General features: G+C 41.3%; 1 protein-coding gene across 11 annotated transcripts in view; it reads left to right on the top strand.

The window, feature by feature from the left end:
• The window catches only part of AKAP13 (A-kinase anchoring protein 13), a 323,926-nt gene that overhangs the window by 262,068 nt on the left and 38,564 nt on the right, over window positions 1–23,294 (top strand). For all 11 annotated transcript variants that reach the window (XM_045813170.2, XM_045813172.2, XM_045813169.2 and 8 more), the window contains 3 exons: window positions 3,497–3,539; window positions 5,274–5,406; window positions 12,194–12,368. In XM_045813170.2, the coding sequence (XP_045669126.2) occupies window positions 3,497–3,539; window positions 5,274–5,406; window positions 12,194–12,368 (351 nt within the window). The remainder of the gene's footprint in view (window positions 1–3,496; window positions 3,540–5,273; window positions 5,407–12,193; window positions 12,369–23,294) is intronic.

Raw genomic sequence — 23,294 nt, 5'->3', positions numbered from 1 at the left:
CTAATTCACAGAGCTTTCTATTTGGTAACGTAAATTTCATTTTTCCTTGTTTTGCTTTTTTTGTCTCGTGGGACATCTAGATATCCAGCTGTGGTACTTAAAAGCTAATGGTAAACTTTTTTCTTCTCACCTTCCAGACATGTCTTTAAAAATACCTTTCCCTTGGGGCACCTCACTGGCTAGAGCATGTGATTCTTGATCTCGGGGTTGAGAGTTCAAGTCCCACAGTGAGCATAGAGATTACTTTAAAAAAGAAAGAAAGAGAGAGGGAGGGAGGGAAGGAAAGAAAAAAGGAAGGAAAAAATAACTTTTCTTTGAGGTTACACTCCATGAATTAAGGAGTGGGAGTTACAGATTTATTTCCTTCCTTCCTATCTTCTTTCTTTTGAAACTTTTATTTTTCAATCCTTTTACTACAATGTGGATTTCAGATTAATATATTCTTAATTGATAATGCCTAGTTTAAAACCTTTGTAAGGTATCAGTTTTAGTAAGCTTGGAAAGGAAATGAATCCTCTCCCCTCCCCCATGAAAATCACTGTTTTCAGTTATGCAAGATTTCTAGAATATTTCAGGATTGCTGTTTTTAATGGGAAAAAAAACACATTGCTATAAAAAGGTAAATAATGAACTGTTTTCATATAACTAATATGAGTCTCAGGGAATTACGATATTCATATAATTGAACACCCTACTTCCTACCACTTACTGACCCTACATTTCAGCAGTATGTAGGTATCTATTTAAATATTAAGATTTTGTAATTAAGCAATATTAAGCTCAGAGTAACCTCTTTGCATTGTTCTTACGGGAAAGTACCTTATGTACAGTAAGAGAAAGCTTAGTTATTTTTCTTAAACAGAGGTCTTATTATATTCAGTCCTTTTTTCACAATTAAAAGATGTTTGGTAAATAGGCACATCATGAGATATTTACTTTATACCAGTTGTAATAGGAGGGAAGTTGCGAAAATCCACTTAAAACTTTGAGTGTTCAGAAATTCTCAAGCCTGTTTCAGCTCAAAGTATTTGTGATACCCTGGGAAATAGGTCCGCATATGGCCGCTAAAACAAAGGTCCCAGTGGCATTTCTTCTACCACTAATGCAAAATTATTAATATAAAACGGCACTGGTTATACAGTTAACCCAACACAATGGAATCATAAAAGTATGGAAGCTTGAAGAGACCTTTGAATCACGTATCTAGCATTCCTCAAAATGTGTTCCTTAAATTCGCAAGTACCAGGGGGCATTAGGGACATGGAGGGGAGAGGGGGAAAAAAGGGTTGGTTCATGGCCACATAAATTCAGGAAACTCCAGTTAAGGTGGTTTCAGATGCTAATGTGCACATCGTGAATTTCCAAGGCGGTGTTCAGTGAGCTGTGTTTCCCAAACTTACTAGCTTGGTACCCACAATACATGCCTGACTATGCATGACCCCTCACAAGACTAGTAGTACTCTGTGGGACGCACTTTGAAAATATTGACTGTGTCCATCCAGCAGTTCTGACCTTGGAACGTTATAGTATATTAGGTCTGCAGGTTACTTCAGGACTTTAGGAAAAGCCTAGTTGAAGTACACTGTTGACCTGCAGTAATACTTCAAGGCCAACTTCATGACAGAGTCCCCTGCTTTTGTCTGTAATTCTACCGTAGAAGTAATGTTGGTTATTTCAGCCTCTTAGGTGCTCTGAAAACTTGATGACACTTTAGGAATCTCATAGGCGTTGGTGGATTAATCAGTTTTCAGAACCACATCTAAGAGGTCACAGCAAATGAATTGAAATTTTTCCAGCAGTGAAAAGGTTGGAAATACTTATAAGAGTCAAAGATTCTCCCAGTACTCAGTCACATGTTTGTTCAGTTTTTAATTTATTCAGCAGAAATCGGCTGGGAGCTTATTCTTGGCCAGGCTCTTTGCTGGTTGGTATTTGTCCTCATTGTGGATTTTACTTTCACTTGTTCATATTACTGGGGTGGTAACTTTCCAGGTGATTGCTTTAGTGTACAACAGAGTCCTGGCAGCGTGAGAGAATTTAATGCTGCTTCTACCATGCAAGGTTCCTCGGGTGGAAAAGGTTTTAAAGCCACTGATCTAAACCACACTCTTGGTTTTTTGTTTAAGTAAATTAAGGCATCTGAGGTTAAACTGCTGACAGTTTCACACCTAGATCATGCAGAAACTCAGGGACAGATCCCAGATCTTCTTACTCTGTTCATCTTTCACAACTAGCTGTTACTACCATGCATTGTAAGTGAAATAGAAGAACCCAAATAGGTGAAAGGAAAAACCACAGAGAGCAGTCTTTTGAAGACTTAGAATTGATTTTTAAGTTTCTTAGACATTATTCCTTCTTGTTGGCTATTTACGTAGCGAGGGCTACCATTTGGCATTTCTATTCAGAATCTAAAGCGGGTTGGACATTTAAGAGTTTTAAATGCTGGTAATATGGCAGTGGAACATCTTCAAATCTATCAAATTAAAATACTACAATAATCTCAGATCCTTGAAACCTACCTGAAGGAAGAAGTGTGTGTTCTGTTCGAATTATAACAACAGTGGTACTTGTGAACAGACTTTGCCTACCGGGAATTATCCACAGAAAGTATGTCTAACCTGATCTCCTAAAAATTGGAAACCATTTATCTTCGTGTGATTGAGACCTTCTCATCTAAGTCCTCAAGTAGCTTAGGCTTTATTAACGTGTCGTGGATAAGAGTGTAGTGTTCCTTTGTTTGCTCCACTTTTACTGCCCTGCTGTCTAACCTAGCCTTACTTGTAATGACCTGCTTCACTGAATGGTCGTCCTGGAAGGAGGAAGGATGCCTCTGCCCTACACATTGTCAGTGTCAGCCTGGCAGGGACCTTCCCGTGTGTTCTATCTCCCTTGTCTCACAGATGAGGAAATGAAATCCAGAGATCTCGCCCCAAATTAGTGACAAGACTAAGACCTGATAAGCCAGTTCTGATGCCCTATTCCTGTTCACTGCTCAATTTCCAGGAATGCTCCCGAAAATATCAGATATACATTAGCTAGACTTTTTAGTATGGAAACATATGAAAGCAAAATGACAGCACGCAGAATACAATACTGAATTTTCGATTTTATGTTCTTCCTGTGGTGTCCTCTCAGAAGGATGGCCTGTGGAAACGGAGCCTTGACAAGAACAGGAATTAAACCTGTTTCATGTGTGTTTGAACATGAGGGAAAAAAATGTTGTTTGGGTGCTTGCTCACTAGCTTGAATCCTGGATTAAATTTTTTGTCCTGGGGAATTCACTCTTGTTGCCGCCTGCTTCTAGTTCCAATATTGAGGGGTTTGAGTTGAACTTTTCCTTCTTCCAAACCTTTGCTTAAACAGAGAAGGCACCGCTCACTGGCTTTCAGATGCTGTGTCTGCTCTACGTGTTGTCGTAAGCATTCTAAACATCTGCTCCGTCAGCCAGGCACAGCCCTTTGGTTCCAACGTTTTCTCTCCCATTTCTCTTTTCCAGATTCACGGCCTTTCCACAGTACCAGTGCCAACCTGACTGAGAGGTACTGCACGTTTATTTTGTTACTCCTTTCCCCAAAACGAAATGAAGGAAACCCAGAATGTCTTAGGACATTTAACTAAGTCAAGCAAGCAGTGAATTCAGCTCTTACTTCCTTGGGTGATCAATTTGGAATAACGGCTACACATGGTTTGTAAAGAAGGCTCTATCCTTTTTAAATAGTGCCTTCAAGAGTCTTTTACTTTTGTTCTCTACACTATCATGACAATACATGTTTGCGTTTATTCAGGAGAGGAAACACTTGTATTTGACTCTGTGAACTGTTGTTCTCTGCTTATAGGAATTGTTCGTCCCTAAGCCTGACAACAGTTTGTTTCATTGTGTGTGTGTGTGTGTGTGTGTGTGTGTGTGTGTGTTTGTGCATGCGCGTAGTATTGCTACCTTAGCCATTTTAAGCTTTAAAAAAAGTCATTTTCTTCCGCCTGCATGGTTATGGTACACAGCTCTGTCCAAGTAAGTGAATTGGTTCTTCATTTGACAGCAGCAGCAGATTTGTATTTTGACTCATTGTTTATTTTTATATTCCTTTGTCATGCTTACGGGGTTCGAAAGTATTCTAATGTAAGCATAATGGGGGTTCTGATAATTGCCCGGCACTTAAGCTGCTCTCCTTTTCACAGAGGCCTAAGTCGTGACTCAGTGATCCCGAACTCTCAGTATGAATGCTGCTTTGCATTTCTGTGATAGTTTGTTTATCCTTTGTCCTCTAGAGCAGTGGTTCTCACACCATTTCCCCTTTATCGTAATAACAGGCTGCTTTATTTTGTAAGTAGTACTTTATACATAAACAGACCTTAGCTGTTGAAGAGGACTGTTCCCCTAGTTGTGTCTCTGTCCTCTCTCAGAGGCGCTTGAGGTAAACACAACTTCTCTGTGGAAGAGTTCTTAAAATAATGATTGTAGAACACCTAAGAAAAGTAGTATAAGTAGATTCCTTTCTGTGTAATGGATTGTGTATACAAGTGCCCAGCATTCTTTCAGGAAATGAACCATTGTGAATTTCCTAAGCTCCAAACCTGTCCATCATAGATGGACTTAGATTCTTTCTAACCTTCCAGAGAGCGAGTAGATCAGTAGTACATCTGGATCTGTGCAAAACTCCTAAAATGGATCTTCTATACTCTCCTCCTAAAATTGGGCAAAGCTATATGCACCAGTATTGATTGCCCAGTGTGCCAAAAGACTAAAAAAGATATGTGGTTTCTACTTTTAGGGAGCTTGAATATGCATTCAGTCGTAAGAATTCCTGTGTCTGCAACCTTTATTAACATATCCATCATTCCATTATTGTATTTATGAGTTTCTGCTCAAGCACCTACTTGATACAAAGATGTTTCTAAATTGAGTGCTATTTTAGATTAAACAGTTTCAGATAAAATAATAAATGAATAATTGACAGGTAGGCCATGCTTCGTACCAGGTCACTGAAAATCTATTACTCAGACATTAGTGGCTGATACAAGAAAATGTAGCCAGGTTTTGGCACCGGAACGTGGGCATTGTGATGTGCTCTGTTCTCAGCTCTTTACTGTGTGGAACCACTCAGCAGCCTCTGTCCGTCTCTTGCTCTGCTTCCCGTTCTCATGTGTGTATATAAGTTGACTGTGACTAGTAGCTGAAATGATATATGGTTACAGAGTTAATCTGTGTTTAACTTTTAAAAATTAAATTCTGTAGTCTTCTTTTAAAAAAAATCCATTTCCTTGTTTTTATTTAGCATAACAGAAGAGAGCTATAGTTTCCTGCCACAAAGCCCCTCCAAGAAAGACTTTGAAGGGAAGAGTGGAACAAAAGTCAGTCGTACATTCAGTTACATCAAGAACAAAATGTCCAGCAGTAAGAAGAGCAGAGTAAGTACCATCGTGGGCCTTCCTTGTGTGGCCGCCTCAGTCGCTTACCCGTGGGCTCCTGTCACAGCCTGCATTCACCCAGAAAGTAATGAAATAATGGGGACATAAGGAAATAAACCCATAAATCTTTGAAACAGCCTAATATTTGAAGAAAAATAACAGCAAGAAAAATAGCAACAAAAGGTGATACCATTAATTGGGTTTTTACTGTATGCTAGGAGCTTTCCGTGTTATTTTATATAATCCTTTCCACAACCATATAAGGCAGATATTATCTCCCTTTTCTGGGGGTGAGCTACCCTATCTGGGTGTGTGCCCCCTACGTTAGTGGAACAGAGGGCCAAATCTGGACCTCTTTGGCTTCAGATCCCATACTTTAAAGCACATGCTTTAATTGATAAACCAGGTTTAAAATGTACCTGCGGGGGGAGCGCCTGGGTGGCTCAGACTCTTGATTTCAGCTCGGGTCATGATCTCGAGGTTGTGAGATGAGGCTCCACACTCAGCAGGAACTCTGCTTGTCCTTCTCCCTCTGCTCCTCCCTCCATTCGTGTGTGTGCTCTCTCTCTCAGATAAATAAATGAATAAATAAAATCTTTAAAAATAAATAAAATAAAACGTACCTGAAGGATTTTATGCCAAGATCAGGGGATTTAAAATGTTTATATTTGGATTTAGAGGTTAGAAAGATTGTCCCACAGAAAATTAAAAGAACTTTAAAAACAAAAGTGGATTCCTAGATCTAGTCCCAGCTGGATATGCATGTTGCAAACATGAATCCTCTTAGTGAGTGAGGTTATGTTAAAATACTTAAAAATTTTTTGTCTATTTTTTTTCATTCTCCTAGGAATATTTAAAATATAAAAATAACAAGATAAAAATCACCTGTAATAACCCCACATAGAGATAGCTACTCTTCTAATTTTTTTAATGTATTTTTAAAAGAAAGGAAGACAAGGAGTTACTTTTCTTATGCTGATTCCCAATGCTAAACCAAAACCAATTCACTGTTAAATCAGTGGGAAAAAACTTTCTGCCTCCCACTTCCCCTGTACTCCATTCACCCACACATGCACCCTCCAGCAAAATAAATAACAGCAACAAAAGTTTTAAGTAGAAATCAGCAAAGGAGTTCTTGCAAGAAATCACTATATATATATATATATATATATATAAATATATATATATAAATTTATATATTTATATATATATATATATATAAATATATATATATATATATAAATTTATATATATATATATATATATATAAATGTGTTTGCATGTGCATGATATGTACCTACATAGAAGTAAGGGCATGAACACACGCTGAACTCAAGAATATTACTGTAAAAGTTCACCCCTTGCGCTCCCCCCCAACAGCCCTCCAATACAACAAGTTTTTTAAGCCCTCAGTTAAGTGGGCTGGTGGAAGTAGAGCTATGTATCTTACGAGGTTTTGTAAATAAGATCTCTTTCTTTTAGCAAATGCTAGGTTCGGTCCTCAGAGGAATTTTTCCACAAAACCTGCCACCGGAGTTGTGTTTTCATTTTTCCTGCCCAGGTGCAGGAGGGGAGGAAAGTGGGCCAATCAGGAAAAAACAGGGAAAGATGCAAGGAGTCTAGCAAATTGTTTCTAGCGGAGTCTAGCAAATTGTTTCTAGCATAATCATATATACACGTATTAACTTCAGACATATCCTTGTTTTATCATTTAAAAAATTCAGGTTAAAGAGGGCAGAATGTTTATCAGTGTTCCACAGATTGGCAGCAAGGCTTAAAATAGAGCCGTATCTATTTGACTTAGCACTGCTGGCTTGGACACTGGTTGGCATCCACAAAAGACAGTCTCCTTGCAGAGATCAGTATAAATTAGCCAGCCGTTATCAAGTGACTTGTGTAGGTGGTCTCAGCACTCTGCCAGGTGCTAATAAGCTCCTGAAGAACTAAATAAAGATCGTCGTCTTTCCTGTGAGACATTTTATGATCGATTTGGACGCTTTCTAATGTGTTTGTTGTTTTTGTTCTGTTCTTAAAATGTGAGGTCTTCAGTTGGAAGACCAGTAACTAAGTGGAGAGTCCCCTTTCCATCCATCTCCCCAGTGACGACGTTCACTTTCAGGGCAGGGCCGTGAATGCACCACAGATCGCATTAATGAAGAAATACAAACAGATATAAACAAAACAATGTAAGGTCAAGTTTAGAAACTGGAACCTGACCTTTAAAAAAAGGCTCATCCCATCCTCCTTATTTTACAAACTGAAGCCCAGAGAACTGTGCTTCAGGTCACAGAACTAGGTAATATTAACTAAATAACCTCTTCGCCGGCTGACTTCTAAAAATTAGTACACCTCACTTCATGCTCACTCAAAACAAAATGTAACCATTACAAAGCAGTGTCTTTTTAACTTTTTAAATAACTCTCAAAGGACTGGAGTTTGCTAGTAGGTAGTGAGAGAAAGGGAGGAGAAGAGAAGGAAATTGTCAGAGCGGAGTCTGTCACCCCTGACAGACTCTTCAGTTGACCTTTTGAGTCCGAGCATCTCCTTTGCCAAAATGACGACACTGTTTTGCAATGAGACTGGTTCCTCTTTCACACGTGGCTTCAGCATTTGGTCTTTGGGGGCTCGTGCTGTCTCTGGCAGTGGAAACTCTGAAAAAATTATGAATCTGGGGGCACCTGGGTGGCTCAGTTGGTTAAACGTCTGCCTTCAGCTCAGGTCATGATCTTGGGGTCCTGGGATTGAGCCCTGCGTTGAGCTGCCTGCTCAGTGGAGAGTCTGCTTCTTCCTCTCCCTCTGCCCCCCCCCGCCCTGCTTGTGCGCTCTCTCTCTCTTTCTCTGTCTCTCAAATAAATAAATAAACTTTAAAAAAAATTAGGGATCTTTAACCCGGGATGGCCATCCTTCACATTATCAGGTATTTAGAAAAGTGCCCCACTGGCCAAATATATCAAGAAGGTTAAGAGTCATCTTTCATGTAGAGTATCTCACTTTTATGAATTACCAAAAGATAGTAAGAAATAGGGGAAATAGTGTCAAGTTGCATTAAATACTCTGATTTAATATGCCATAGCAACTACGGTAGAACTTTACCACACAGAAGTGTTTTGTTCTCTAAATGGTGACAAAAATAAATGAGTATTTTCTTAGTGTGAGGATGCTCATTCTGTTTTTCTTAGCTATTGACTGTTACTTCTCCATAATGTTAAAACAGTTGAAAGTGCTACTATAGATAGTAACAATAGGGTTGGTTGTTTGTTTTTTTATGAAAATGATAGAATTTTACTTATTTTAAATTATTTTTAAAAGAGCTGCTATTATGGGGTTCCTGGGTGGCTTAGTCAGTTAAGCATCTGCATTCGGCTCAGGTCATGATCTTGGGATCCTGGGATCGAGCACACATTGGGCTCCCTGCTCAGCGGGGAGTCCGTTTCTCCCTCTGCCTCCTCCCCCTGTTCATACTTTGTCGCTCTCTCTCTCTCTCAAGTAAATAAATAAAATCTTTAAAAACAAAAAAGCTATTAGAGATCATCTGATCTACTTTTATTAACATATTGTACAATGTTATCATCCTATTTCTTTTAAAGGAAAAATGTAAGCATTTACTGAAGATACATTAAATTGCCACCTATAAATTCTTAGTAAAGTCTCTAGGAATGGTTTGGAAATTTTTATTTTCCTTATAATTCAGCATGATATATGTATTCATGTAAAAATAGTTCATAGTTATCGACTCATAGTCTCGTAATTATTATGTTAATCTATTAAATGTGCTTAAGAGTTAATCTATATGTCACAACTCTTAATATTCTAAGGAGTCAACAGTAGCCAAAAAAATTATTCGTATTTTTCCTGTAGCACTGAGATATATATATCTATCTAGATAGATAGATAGCTACAGGATTTGAGAAACCGAGTACTGATCCTTCATAGGTGCTTTTAAAAATTAGCAGTATCTGGCACGAGTAATTAAATGTATTCAGTGTTTTTTCAAAGGGGGTGAGCCTAAACAGGAAGTACAACAGGAAGACTGGCAGGTTCTGCTTTTGTCTTTTTGTATCTTCTGATAGTACCATTTCCTGCTAAGTATGCTTGCTTGCTACAGAGTATTAAACACGCATGTGCACCGTGAGCCCATTCACAAAGGGAGTGGAGGGAGCCCCTTTAGACCATCCTGTCACACTGATGTTCTTCTTGGAGCTTTCCTCCTCACAACTAGGAGATGGGCAGAAACTTTCTATGGAAATTCTTACTCTGACTTGAAGTGGGCATTTTGGGGGCAAGGGGTGCCTTCCTGCCGAGCTGCTGCTGTCTGGCTCTGCCTCCTTGGGCCTGTGTTCCCTATAAAAGAGCCTTACAGAGGTGCCCGCTAGAGCGTGTTTGCAAAGGCTGAAGGCTGTGTGAAATCCAGTTCTCTGGTTTCTTCTCTGATCAGAAATGTGCAGCGTGACGGTGGCCTCACGAAAGCTTTTACAGTTGTCCGAGTGCCCTCGGCTCTTCTCATTATAATTGTCTAAAATGGTGGGGGGGGGAAGCGAGAACTCATTTTCCTTCTTAGTGCCCTGGTATAGGTACTTCCTGCATCCATCCCTGTAATACCGGCAGTTCCTACTTCCCCATGTTGTTGAACATGGAAAAGTCACGCTTGAGAAAACAACTGGTCATCACTTGACCACAGGCGAAGTTTACCACAAACTTCACCAAACACTGTTCTTCGGAAGCATACATTATGGTTCGACATAATGAAAAGTCTTCTTAAATAGATGTGTTCCTTAACTTCTAAGTGTCAAAAAACTAGCCTCGGTCCTTCCAGAGTGTCCATCTTGCACCTGGAGCACTGTCCATCACACTGTATTTTGGGGAATCCGTTTTGTTTCATTTCCCTTGTCCTTTGTAACTAGGGTAGTTAGCTTTGCTGGCAGCATGCAAATAGTTAAGCCTGTCTTAAGGAAACAGGCAGCCTCAGCCCTCCCTCCTTCCCTTTCTCAACCAGTCTCTGGCTTCCTCTTACGGTTTCTCTGATGGCAGCTCGAAGCTGCTGAGCTCTGCCCTGCCGGCATGAGCCCCTCCTTCTGTGAGAGCACATTTCCTGGCATGGGGGTCGAGTCATGTCGGTAAAATGGGGTCGGTTTCATGATGTACCCCTCATAACAGTGAAATTCATAGGACATGGGGAGGTAAGAGTCTGACTTCTTTAGAGCACTAAATTCTAATAAACAGAGAAAGATAATGGGAGTTTATTGTTTTGTTTTTATCCTTGGAAGAACTAGTTGGGCTAATTGCACAGGACGAAGGTATTTATTATTTATTCGGATTTGATGGGCATTGCAAGGCTTGAGAGAATGTTAGTTGCCATAGAAGTTTTTTTTTTTTGACTTTTGGAGCACGCTTTAGCTTTCTTAAGCAAAGAGGCAGATGCTTTTCGGTTTAACATTTATGCGTGGAGAAGCCTGCAGCAAAATTTAGTTAAGAGAGAAATTATTTGAAAAATTCCACTTGTTATTGATTGGTACTAGAATATTACGTACTTGAGCGGTTACTGATTGTCACTCAGAACAGTTTCCTGTTTTGTAAAGTAAAATACTTTGTTTTTCTCCCTCTCTTCTTAGTTTTTATAGTTCTAAAATGTAGCAGTTCGGTTCTTAGATTTTTATTACATGTGTTCTGTTAACCAAGGACTGTACATGAATCATACTTGGCCAGCACTCACCGGTTCAGTACAGCAGATAGGCTCTGAAATAGGATGTCGGGAGACCTGGGTTGTGATGTTGACTGGCGATCACTTGCCGTGTGACCCTTTGTGAGTCAACACACCTCTCCAGCCCCTGGCAGTAGAGTTAGCGAACGAGAGCAGAGCTGTGGAGTCAGCCAGATCTGGACCTTACTTCCAGCATGGGCAGCTCCTGGCGTGTGGCCTCAGATACAGTATTAAACATCTCTGAGCCTCAGTCTCCTCAAACGTGCCATGAAGATCTAACTAGTACTTCACCGGGTTGTTAGGAGAAAATACGTGTAAGTCGCCTGCTGTCGTGCTTGGCACATAGCAGCTGTGCAGAATTGTAGCTGGCATTTATCATCTTCATCTTCTCAGTTGTACAACGGGAAGTGTGATGCCCACCCTGCCCGCTTCAGAGTTACGGAGTCAGATGCAGTCATGTACGTAGAAGACATTGATTCCAAGTGTAAGGCGTTTCGTAGTTGTCATGATCGTGAACTTTGGGGCACCCATGTTGCAGGAAATTTTTTAGATGACAACAATGGTATGTGTGTTTGTGGGGGACAGTTAATACTTCCGGCTAGAGGAGGTCCGAGAGGAACCCGTGAGGAATGCTTCCTGCCTTCCCATCGTCTTCCCTGTCCCTGAGGCTGGTCCGAGAATGGCTGCCGTCCTTTCTGCTCCCTGCCTGCAGCTGGCTCTCAGCTCATTGCTTGCTTCCTCCATGGGCCATGCTTGGGCTTGCTGAGGAGGGTTCATAGGCCACCCCAGAGTCCCCTCCTCCCAATCCAGAAGCCTCTTCCCAGAGTTGGTCCTGGGACATTGTGTCCATCGGTGTGAACGCTGCTGAGCAAGCAGCCGACAGAACTGCTTAGCCTGCCCGGTCTTCCTGTAGCATTTCCAGTGTGGCTGGAATGCTCACAACTTACGAAAACCATCGTCCAGGACAGTGCTTATAACTTTCATCCAAAACATTCACCACACCCATTGATGACCCCGTGCCACCTGGGTGCCCAGGTAAGGGGAGGGCCTTCTGGTGTTCAGCTAACTGTTGGTTCTTTTCTTTGTCAGGAAAAGGAAAAAGAGAAAGAGAAAATTAAGGAGAAGGAGAAGGATTCAAAGGAGAAGGACAAAGACAAGAAGACCGTCAATGGGCACACTTTCAGCTCCATCCCTGTTGTGGGTCCGGTCAGCTGTAGTCAGTGCATGAAGCCTTTCACCAGCAAGGATGCCTACACGTGTGCAGGTAAGCGACACGCCTCTTCCTGCGAGGCGCAGCGCTCTTGGCCCGGGAAAGCTCGTTCGGGGTTTCCTGTCCATCCACCGGTGTCCCTTCCTGGCGTGTGTGGAGAGGTCAGCCTGTTAGGTCTGTCTTAAACATCCTGTGTGTCGTCAGTTCCAGATGTAGAACATACAACCTGTCCGTTTTTACGGAGAGCCCCAATCTCTTACATTCTGTTCCGTTGTCCCCAAGCCCCTGCCTGTCCCTGAAGTCCGTGTCAGCATCAAAGCAGCCTCCTTGCCTCAAACTCTAAAGCTGTGCAGCAGTCCCTCATCAGGCCCTGTGCGCTCATTTTTTATTCTGGTACTTTGGTGGATGCCTCAGCCATTTACCAATATCCAGTCGTGGTGACTGCCAAGGGAAGGGACCTGCACATGCGGAGACATCCCATAGTGACCTATAGCTGACCTGCGTCAGACCAGCCTAAGGCCAAGGTTGTGAACGGAGCACGGGTCCTGGTTTGGATAAGATACTGGGCAGAGGATGGCTAGCTTGTTTTGTCTTAGACTCCGTGGGCTGAATTGTGCCGTTGTCGTGCTGAAGCAGCCTCGGGGATACGTACACCAGTGAGCATGGCGTGTTCCAGTGAAACTTCACTGATGCTGAACCTGGAATTTCATGTGATTTCCGTGTATCACAAAATACTGTCTTTTTTTTTCCCCCTACCATTTAAAAAATGTAAAAACCATTCATAGTGTTTGGGCCATACAGAAAGAGGCTATGGGCCGCAGCTGGCCCACACGCCCTGCTCTCTAAGGCACCGTGTCTCAAAAACACTGTTGTTGGATGGATAGAAAGTAGTAACACCGGCAGTGCATACCGAGGTAAATCAGTGAGGCTGCCCGTGGCCAGAAGGGACCAGTGTGGAGATCCAACCACCGCAGGCCCAGCCCAGTCACCCCGGACGCTGTGGTGATCAGCACCATGTTATACCAGTAACCACGTCAGACAAAACGGTGACTTGTTTACGCAGTCGGTACGTCGTGACATTGTCTTGTTTTCAGTCATTTGTGTGGAGCATCCCAAGTGATTTGTTACCAAAAATAATTAACTTACTGGATGTTGAAGTTTTAAAAGCTTGTTTGAGCAGATTCAAAGCTACTGCAAAAATTATTTTCACATATTTGCTTTCTTGAAGAGAGGAGTATAAGCTAGCCCGCAGCCCGGCTTGTTGCTGCCGCAGCTGTTGTAACTTTCTGAATGACTGGCTTTTTCATCACATTCTTTTAAGATGACCGTTGTGGATATATTCTGTCCCAAATGTTGTCTGCAGCCCTGTTCGCTGTACTGTCCTATTTTAAAAAAAAAAAACCACCCACTTCGTGGGAGGAGCTCTCATCGAGATCTTTATGCATATCATACACACTTATGTCCTCCTTCCTGCATGACTCACTAGGAAGTGGAGAGTTCCAGCAGAGTGGTAAGTTTTATGTGACCTCTAGAAAACAAGAGGCCACCACTGTCTGTTACCTCCTGCATGTTTATTTTGGGGCCCAGGTTCTATTAGGCTCTTTCCTGGGACACCAACTAAATGTCCTCTGGTTAGTTTCTTAGCCACTTGACACACAGCTCCTTGATACTGGAATAACTTGGTTGCCTAGGGCAGTAGTCACCAAGGACTTTTTAGTATGTTCATGTATCATTAAAACATTTTTAGCCTACTCGCACAGGGTATATATATTTAATGCAAGAATTACATGCTTGTCCTGTCCTATACTTACAAAGAGCGCCTGGGTGGCTCATTCAGTTTAGCGTCTGACTCTTGATCTCAGCTCAGGTCATGATCTCAGGGTTGTGAGATTGAGCCCTGCATTGGGCTCTGTGCTGGGCATGGAGCTTGCTTAAGATTTCCCCCCCCTCCCCATAAAGAAAGGAAAGGAAGGAAGGAGAAGAGAGGAGAGGAAGAAAGCAAAGAAGGAAAGAAAAGAGAAAAGAAAGCTCATTATAGGAATAAGAGAAGTTAGATTTGCCATTTTCTTGTTTGCTGTTTATTAGTCTTAATAATATTATCTTAGGTCAGTGTTTTCTTTGCAGGAATTTGTGTAAGCTACTTTTTCATTTTATTTTAGTTGGGACTAAATGTAATCCGTAAGCTCACTTCATTGAGCACCTGTAAGTTTCTGTTCGTCACAGCATGCTGAAGTAAGCGAATGAAGAGAACCCTCTAGCGTGTCTCGGGTGAGGCTGCCCAACGTCAAGGGCTGAGTGAGGCACCAGTGTATCGTCTGCATATTTACTGTTCTCTTCTAAGTCAATATAAATGAAAGCTGTAAAGTCTTCCTCCTGTATCCCGGGGAATCACTTTGTGTATCTGTCCTGCAAAGTGCTGTTCTCCCATTTGAGGAGCACTGGTCTCAGAGAAAAACAGAAAGACCTCATATTTCTTGATTGGACAGTATGAAATTGGTATCGAAGAACTTCATCGTGGGGCAGACTGAACACCTGCTTTCTGCTATAAGACAAAAATATGCAGTGCAATATATTTAAAAAAAAACAACAAATACATAACGGAGCCTGCATAAAAGAGAATCCCTGAAGGAACTAAGAATCAGAGCACTAAAGAGCCTCCCCCTTAGTAGGGAACAGGATGTGTGGCCGCAGGGCACACAGTGGGTGCTGGACCTGTGACCCCTGGGTAAAACCAAGAGCTTTAGAGACTGCAGCTTCCATGCTGCAGGACCTAGGAAAACTCCACCCACTGGCCCTTCAGAAGCAGCAGGGAAACGTGCCTTCTCCCAGGACTCCGAGTGAGAATTCTGCATCATAGATGGACCTGGGGTCCAAATTCACACCATCCATACCCCAAACTAAGAAATTTTCACAAGCGGTTGAATGAAATCCCAATATGAGTATGATAAAACCTAAGGAACCTCAGCTGAAACAAATACAGACGTGCACCACAGGCTAGCTAGAGGTTCCCACGGTAGGAAAGGGGCCCTAAAAGCTGAAACTGAGCTCACAATTAAAGCTACACGGGCGCCTGGGTGACTCAGTCATTTGAACATCTGACTCTTGTTTTCAGCTCAGGTCACGATCTCGGGGTCGTGGGATCGAGTCCCATGTGAGTCTCTGTGCTGGGCACGGAGCCTGCTTGGGATTCTCTCTCTCCCTTCCCCTCTACCCCTCCCTGCACTTGCACACGCACGCATGTGCACTTTCTCTCTCTCTCTCTCAAATAAATTAAAAAAAAAAAAAAATACACAGACACCACATAAGGAAGTCAACCACCATGAGGAAGTTAACAAATGCATAGACAGGGGAAGATGTTGAGGATTATTAAGAGGTTAAAATAAATAGAATTTCTAATGGAAGAACAGCTAAGTGGTAGATTTGAGAAATAACTGAATAAAATTTCAGGAATAAAAATAGCGCTGGAAGGATCTTCATGGAGATTTTTCAGACACGTGAGGGTTCTGCACCATCGCTGGACCGTTATGATTTCTGTTTGTTTACGAAGGAGGAAAATGACTTCCGCTCTGTCACCTGCTTTAGGAAAGGGAGAGCTGGGTGACTATTCTAGGAACTCTTATTAAGACTGCAGACTGACTTTATTTTTTACATTTAACTGTCAGTTATTATGCACTTGAGTTCCGTATCTTAAATGAAGCTCTTCAACAAGGAACAGTTACCTCTGCAAAGCAGTGTGTTTGGTATTGTGGTTCATTCAGAAGCCATCGGTCAGGAAATATTTATTGAGGGGCAGCATGTGCCGGGCACCTTTTTTTTCCAGTTGGAAATATTTGACATATAACATTGTGTAAATGTAAGGTGTACAAACACATTAATTTGATGTATTTGTATATTGTAATGTGTTTGCCATTGTAGCCATATTTAGCACTTCCGTCGCATTACGTAATTGTCCTTTTTTTTCAGTGGTTGAAAGAACGAGAGGCACGTTTCTCAAGTTGCTTACACAGCGACTTTAGAGAAGAGTTCTCAAAGTATAAACCTTGGTGCCTACTTATTGCAGCATTATTCATGACGTGGAAGAATTTAAAGGAACTAAATAAATAACCATCAATAAAATATTGTATATTCATTAGATGGAATTTGGAGCTGATACTAAAAAGAATAGACCAAGGATCAGCCAGCTGTTTCTGTGGAGGAACTCACAGAAAGTGTGCTAGGCTTTGCAGGTCTCTGTTGTGACTTCTTGACTCTGCTCCGGGAGCACGGGAGCAGCCCAAGACGAGATGTAAAAAGTGAATGTGCCTGTGTTCTGTGAAGCTCTATTCATATCATGGATATGGGCTGAATTCAGCCCACGGACCACAGTTCATCAGCCCCTGGATAGCTCTGCAGACACACACAGATCTCCAAGACACTTTGATAAGTTGAAAAGGCAGTAAGTAGAACTGTATATATGATTCAAATTTACAGAAAACAAGAGAACAGTCATTGTTTATATAAATATGCAAGAATATTTAAAAGGAGATACCCCAAACTATTAACAATTTAAAGAGATGAGGAGAGATCAGGGAGACTTAAGTTTTTATTTTATTCTCCTGTCTTGCTTGAGTCTTTTAAGACTGTACTTACATATTGTTGGTATGAGCAAAAACGAAATGTAAACCTTGGATCACTGATAACTTTAAAGGTTTTTCTGATTGTCAGCTGGTCTCTGATGAAAGAGCAAAATATGTTGATATTTGATTCAAGAACTTAATGGACAAAGAGCAAAATGATACCAGAAAACAATCAGCTTGACGGAAGACTCGAGACTGTTACTGATGGCACCAGCTTGAGTAAGAAGCAACGTAGTTGATTCTGCAAACTCTCAGTACTGAAATGTGATGTGAAATAGTATCAGAAGAGTTAGGGACAAAAGAGATGGGATATCTCTTTTGAAGACCCAAAGAATCTTTTCCTTTGTGCTGTAGGGAAGAGGGAGAACCCTTGGTTTATGGTTATATAGAAGGATGACTCCTGCCATGACTGGCTCCAGACAGCTTTTCAATTTAAATTCAGATTGGAAAAGGTGGTCTAGTCTGTGTTCAGTAAATGTTTTATCTTCTGCTGCCATTGATTTTTATATATACATTCTTTCTAGGTTAAAACAGTTGAATTTTACCCTCCTTGGCTATATTAATTCTTAGCTTACTTTAACTCAGAATTAAACCTACAGCTGGCATGGGATTGATTTGTCAGATAGCAAAAATATCTGCTGTCATGTAGGAGAATGCACTTCTTTTAACCACAGGCATTGTGAGCTCTTTTTTGTTTTCTCGATACCTCTTTGTGTTAAACATAAATGGAACTTCTCTTTTGCTGGGTTCCCTTCATGAGGAAGCATAGCCAGTCTTCCTAGACTGTGGAACTGCTCACACTGTTGGTGTAGTGTGCACTAGGATTTCCCCTGGAGAAGGGGATCTGGGATACCTCTTGGAAACTTCTGTGGCCCAAGGGTACCAGAGGAACCCATGAAGAATCACTTGTGTGGGTTCTGGTCCTGACAAGGAAAAACTAAATGTAGGAGGTTTGAAACTCATGGACTTAAGTTTTCAGCCACAAGTCTGTGTAGTAATTAAATAGTTTGATAGAGCACTGGTTTTCAGAATGTTTTTCATGGAACTGTTTTGGAAGGTCTATGGATTTTTAAAAATATATATATTTAAAAAGAACTAATTAATATAATTTAAACTAATTTGAGCATGGAACACATGCTCAAAAATATAACCAGATTTTCACATCAGCATATTAACTTCAGCTATTAGCCTACCTACTTGTTTGCATGTTTCCTTCTATCTCTAATTAATTGAAGAATATAATGTGATTGCAAAGAAAGCCATTTTTTAAACTGATATTTGGAACCGACTCATCTGTGTGAATGAAGAGATATCCTCTATATTGTGTACACAAAAGAAAATACAGGAGTAAATTAGATGCCGAGGTAGTTACATGAATTGCAGCTGTCCTAGGCACCTCTGATTTCTGATTTTTAGATCCATTAAAGCAACTTCATTGTTTTCATTTACTGACTTAAAAAGTAAATGTTAAAATTGTAACTCAAAAATCCATCCTAAATATTTTACATATTTGATGGCCTGTAATATAACAATATTTTAGTCAAGACTTTTTAGAGAAAACCAATAAAATACCAGATTGGCTCCTCATTTTATACTAACAGTGTTTATAATTGGATGGAACTTTTCCAGATTGAACTATTTGGCTTAACTGCTTCTTCTGGAAGCAAATCACTTCACGGAGTCCTGTGTGTCATCACTAGAGTCTTTTCTGTTTGGAGGGTCTGTCAGGGGAAGGGAGTATCAGAACATCCTTGGTCAGGGGTTCTTTGATTTATGGCAATAGCTTGATCTAGTGAAAATGTCACAAGTTATGTTAGTTCTCCCTTGCAAAAGCAAGGGAAAAGAATATTTTTGAAGTTTAAACTGAAAGAATCAGACAACAAAAAGGAGCAGTTTGATAGGGCCTGATTGTTACCACATCTGCACCTATGGCTCAAAAATCCCTGTTTAATTTGCATACCACCCCACCTCAGAAACTTCAGAGCTCGCTCCCTTCCCCCCCGCAGCTTCACACTCCGCTCTGGGGGAGTGTTGAAATAGGTTCAGCATTTGGTGGTTGGCATTATGATGTGTATATGACAGTGTGCAGCCTGCCACTAATAAAAAAAAGGCTTGAAAGCAAAGGAACAGTGTGTAGTCATTTTCCCAAAGGAGCAAAAGCAATCGGCTGATTCTCTCCCGCTTCCTGAAGAACAGAGCCTGCAATGAATGTTTGTGTGTGAAGCACCATCTGTTATCTTAGCAGGAAGTGGAAAATATGAGTAATTTGGGGATTCAGAATCTTTTTTTTTCCCTTTTCTCCATCCCCTCCCATGTTCAGGATCTTCCCAGGAGACTCAGGAAATGTAGCATCCCTCCAGTCAGTCACTTGCCCTCCTGGTTAGCTTTCCTTTTCAGTTTAACATGACCCTCCGTGGCTGACTCTGGGATCCTCACACCCAAGCGCCTGCTCAGTGAGGTTTGAGTCGTGGTTTGGGAAGATCAGCCACATAGCGCATCGCACTGATGGATGATGGTGACTGATACTGACGGGCACCAGTCTCCCAGATTCATTTAGTCCCTTGACCGTACCCCTCTGCGCACATATACTAAGCCATTCGACAGGATAGAGCATTTTAAAACCCATCAACATCTCTTGACTCCACTGGAATACTCATGGACCAGTCTGAAGTCCGTCATAATCCTGGATGAAAGCTTGGATCCCTGTATGTGGGCTTGTATGGAAATGGTCCTGGTCACAGACGCTGGAAGCAGCAAGGAGCAAAGCCTCCGTATAGTTTCTTTGAAGCCTGCTGGGGGGCAGGAGGAAACAACTGCCAAAGCTAAGACTAAAGCCCCCTGCCAGGGCTGCTTCGAAGTACTTGAATTTAGGAGAAAACTGGCAGGTCTTTTTTTCTCATCCATAATTTGACTCTTGTTTTAGTAAGATTAGGTCGTTTTAATGGGGAAAGGAAAGAGTGTCTTTCCAATTCTTATTTCTTCGGCTACGTAAAGCTTCCCTTGCAAAATCAGCTGTTCTTTCCAGCTGCCACAAATAATTTGGAACGTGTGGTGGAGTCCTTCAGAGTAAGGAATTCGTTATGTTTGGGTTTCAGATCTTGTCAGTGGTTCTGTTTTATTTGCTTTAAACGGATGTAAGATGATCGTGAGATTATTGTTGATTTGTTTTCTGTTGTGTTAGCAGCTTCTGAGTACTTTTGTGGTAGGTTGTTTCTCTTGATTAAAAAAATAAACAAGCAGATCAGCTGCAACCTAAGAAAACAGAAGAGTGTTCAGAATGTGCGTGATGGTCGGATTTTGCTTTGGATTTTATCTGGGAAAGCAGCTCTCTAGATGGTGTTTTCTGATGTGTAGAGTTCATTATATGTGAGAGCAAGATACACATAATTGATTAAAGAAAAGACATTTGTGTTTGGGGAAAAGGGAGGTAAAAGAAGGGCCTCACCAGTGAAGTTGGTTCTTACTCGAGCAGGGCACTTCTGTTTTGTTGCATTTTGTTTACCCGGCTTCTTAGGAGCCCTTACCAGGGCTTGTTTCATGAGCACTTCAGCTAAGATGATGGGGCTCTTTTCTGTGGCTTTCCTCTTGTTCTGTGCTCAGCTCTGTGGTTATTACACCAGCTACAAAGAACATTTTTACGTGCCTTGTAGCTAATAAGCTCTATCAGTCCAGACCACAATGTTTCATACTCCCCAGAGATTTTAAACAAAAAAAGTTGCAGGAAGAATTTTGGAGCATGTATTTCTAAATTGCTTTTACGAACTGGCTTGTTGTTATTGTTTCCATTGTTGTTTGTTTTAGTTTTAGTTTTAGGGTTGAAATGATAGGAAGCAGTTGCAGCTTTCTGTCCTTCAAGGTAACCCTTCAGCCTGTTCCTTGAGAAGGATCAGAGAATTTTCTCCAGATCAGTTTTGCTGCTCAGATGTGCCTCTGCTAGGCAGGACTCCTAGCGTCTTCCCTAAGGATGGTCAGTGACTCAGGGTGGGAGGTTCCCTCACTTCAGAACTCAAGAAGGTGACTCCTCCCTTTCGTAGCAGTCCTTGTACCCGAGCTGTCCTGTGATTCCAGTTCCCTTCGGCAAGGCCGTTGCTCTTACCCTTCTATAAACCAGAGTTTCGGAGTTTCTAACCAGTTGTTTTTTGTTTTCCTGCGGAAAGGGAAACAACATGTAGTAAGTATATAGCAGCTCACCACAGATCTGTGGCGGTTGGTGGCAGAGGTTAAAAAAAAAAAAGGTAACAGATGATATTTCCCAATTATGTGGGTTTTCCTTCATATTCTTTTGTTTGATGCCTCCTTGTAGTGAAAAAAAAAAAGTTGTTGAAGGCTGAGCCGTTTGTGTTTAAATTCAGAGGAATCTAATTAGGAGCCGACTCTGTTCTCATAAACCACTGTGCTGAGACCTTTTTGAATAGCTTTGAAAAATGAAAGCATGTTGCTTACATTAGGAAATCTTTTCCTTTTAAATAAATAAAAGGCCAAATAATTCTTTGATCTCCCTAACAACACGGTATGGTTTGTGGCAGAGAGCTTGACACAGTGTATTAGATTTGTCTTCAGTTCTTCTGTTCTTGGTCATTGTCTGTGTTCCAGAACCCAGAATAAGGTTTTAACCTCGTGACTCTGGCTGATGTCAGTGGGGCCAGCGTTTCTAAACCACCCCCACACGCCACTAAAACTGTGGCTGCAAACAGAGTCTGGGACAACTTGGTAATAAGCTGAGCATTTCTCAAGTACGTACTTGAGGATGTTAGGCAGACATCCACGCGAATTACTACTCACTGAGACTTGTGTCCCTATTACAGAGCACATTAAAATTTCAGCTGCGTTAGAGGTTTGGGGACCTGTCTCAACTAACTAAGAAAGTGAATTTGTATGAAAAGTTGTTTTTTAGAAGTACATTTATTATTATACCTGTGTGTGTGATTCAGTTGGAGTTATCTTTTAAATTCAAACACTGGCCTGAGAGCTTGAATGTTACTGAAGTCTGTTTAAAAGTGACGGCACCGCCTCCTCAAATCACCTTTGCTGAATTCTGTGGTGTTAGAACGGATGGGGGAAAGGGCACAGACAGAATGGACTTCGGAGACAGGTCCTGTCCCAGTGCACTGACTGGTCTCTCGTAGATCAAAAAAAAAATTTTTTTTTAAAGATTTTATTTATTTATGTGACAGCCAGCGAGAGAGGGAACACAGCAGGGGGAGTGGGAGAGGAAGAAGCAGGCTCACAGCAGAGGAGCCCGATGTGGGACTCTATCCCGGTACACCGGGATCACGCCCTGAGCCGAAGGCAGACGCCTTAACGACTGCGCTACCCAGGCACCCCTCTCGTAGATCAAAATTAGTGGCAGGTTCTCAGGCAAATCCCACCTCCTCTGTTGCCCATAGATGCCAAAAACATTATTGATTTTCATTAAAGCAGAGAAGAAAATGCACTTTTATAACTGGAATAGAAGACAAGAGAGGCTGATTGAAAATTTGTTTTTAATTTATCACAACTGTGATCGACTTTTTTAAAGGATAAGGAAATGTTTATAAAGAAATCAAGGGGGGCGCCTGGGTGGCACAGCGGTTAAGCGTCTGCCTTCGGCTCAGGGCGTGATCCCGGCGTTATGGGATCAAGCCCCACATCAGGCTCCTCCACTATGAGCCTGCTTCTTCCTCTCCCACTCCCCCTGCTTGTGTTCCCTCTCTCGCTGGCTGTCTCTATCCTGTCGAATAAATAAATAAAATCTTTAAAAAAAAAAATCAAGGAACTTTGGAGGATATTAGAATGTGATACACTGGGGTTTTGGTTTTTAAATGCTAGTACAAAATAGTACATCGATAATGTAACAAAACTATGTACTCACCACTCAATATGAGAGAGTAGTAACATTTTGTTATATTGCTTCAGATTATTTTTCAGTTTCAAAGAAATAAACATTACAATCGAATCCCCCTGTATTTCCCTGCCTAGTCCTCGTCTTCCCTCCCCAAGGACAAGCACTATCATGAATTCAGTGTATATGTAGTCTGTATTTTGTAATTTTTATCTCCACGTAAACATTTAATTTTTTTTGTGTTTAGTTTACATAAATGGTACCATATCTCATTCTGTAATTTGCTTTATTCTCCTTAACATTAAAACTGGGGGAATCCAGAGTATTGAAACTGATCAATCTAGACCATTGACTTCTAACTCTTAAATGGTATTCCATTTTATGAGTATATCAAATCTGTCCCACTACTAAGTCATTTGGGTCATTTCCGGTTTCTCGCTGTTATAAGCAGGGCTACAGGGAGCGTCCCTGTACACCAAGGGAATTGCTAGGCCATAAAGTGGCCACCTTGTCAACTTAACTACATGTTGCCAAATTACTGTC

Source organism: Ursus americanus, chromosome 28, assembly GCF_024610735.1.
Source record: "Ursus americanus isolate L20-20 chromosome 28, mUrsAme1.1.p, whole genome shotgun sequence".
Taxonomy (NCBI): domain Eukaryota; kingdom Metazoa; phylum Chordata; class Mammalia; order Carnivora; family Ursidae; genus Ursus; species Ursus americanus.
This window is presented reverse-complemented; position numbering and strand designations above follow the sequence as displayed.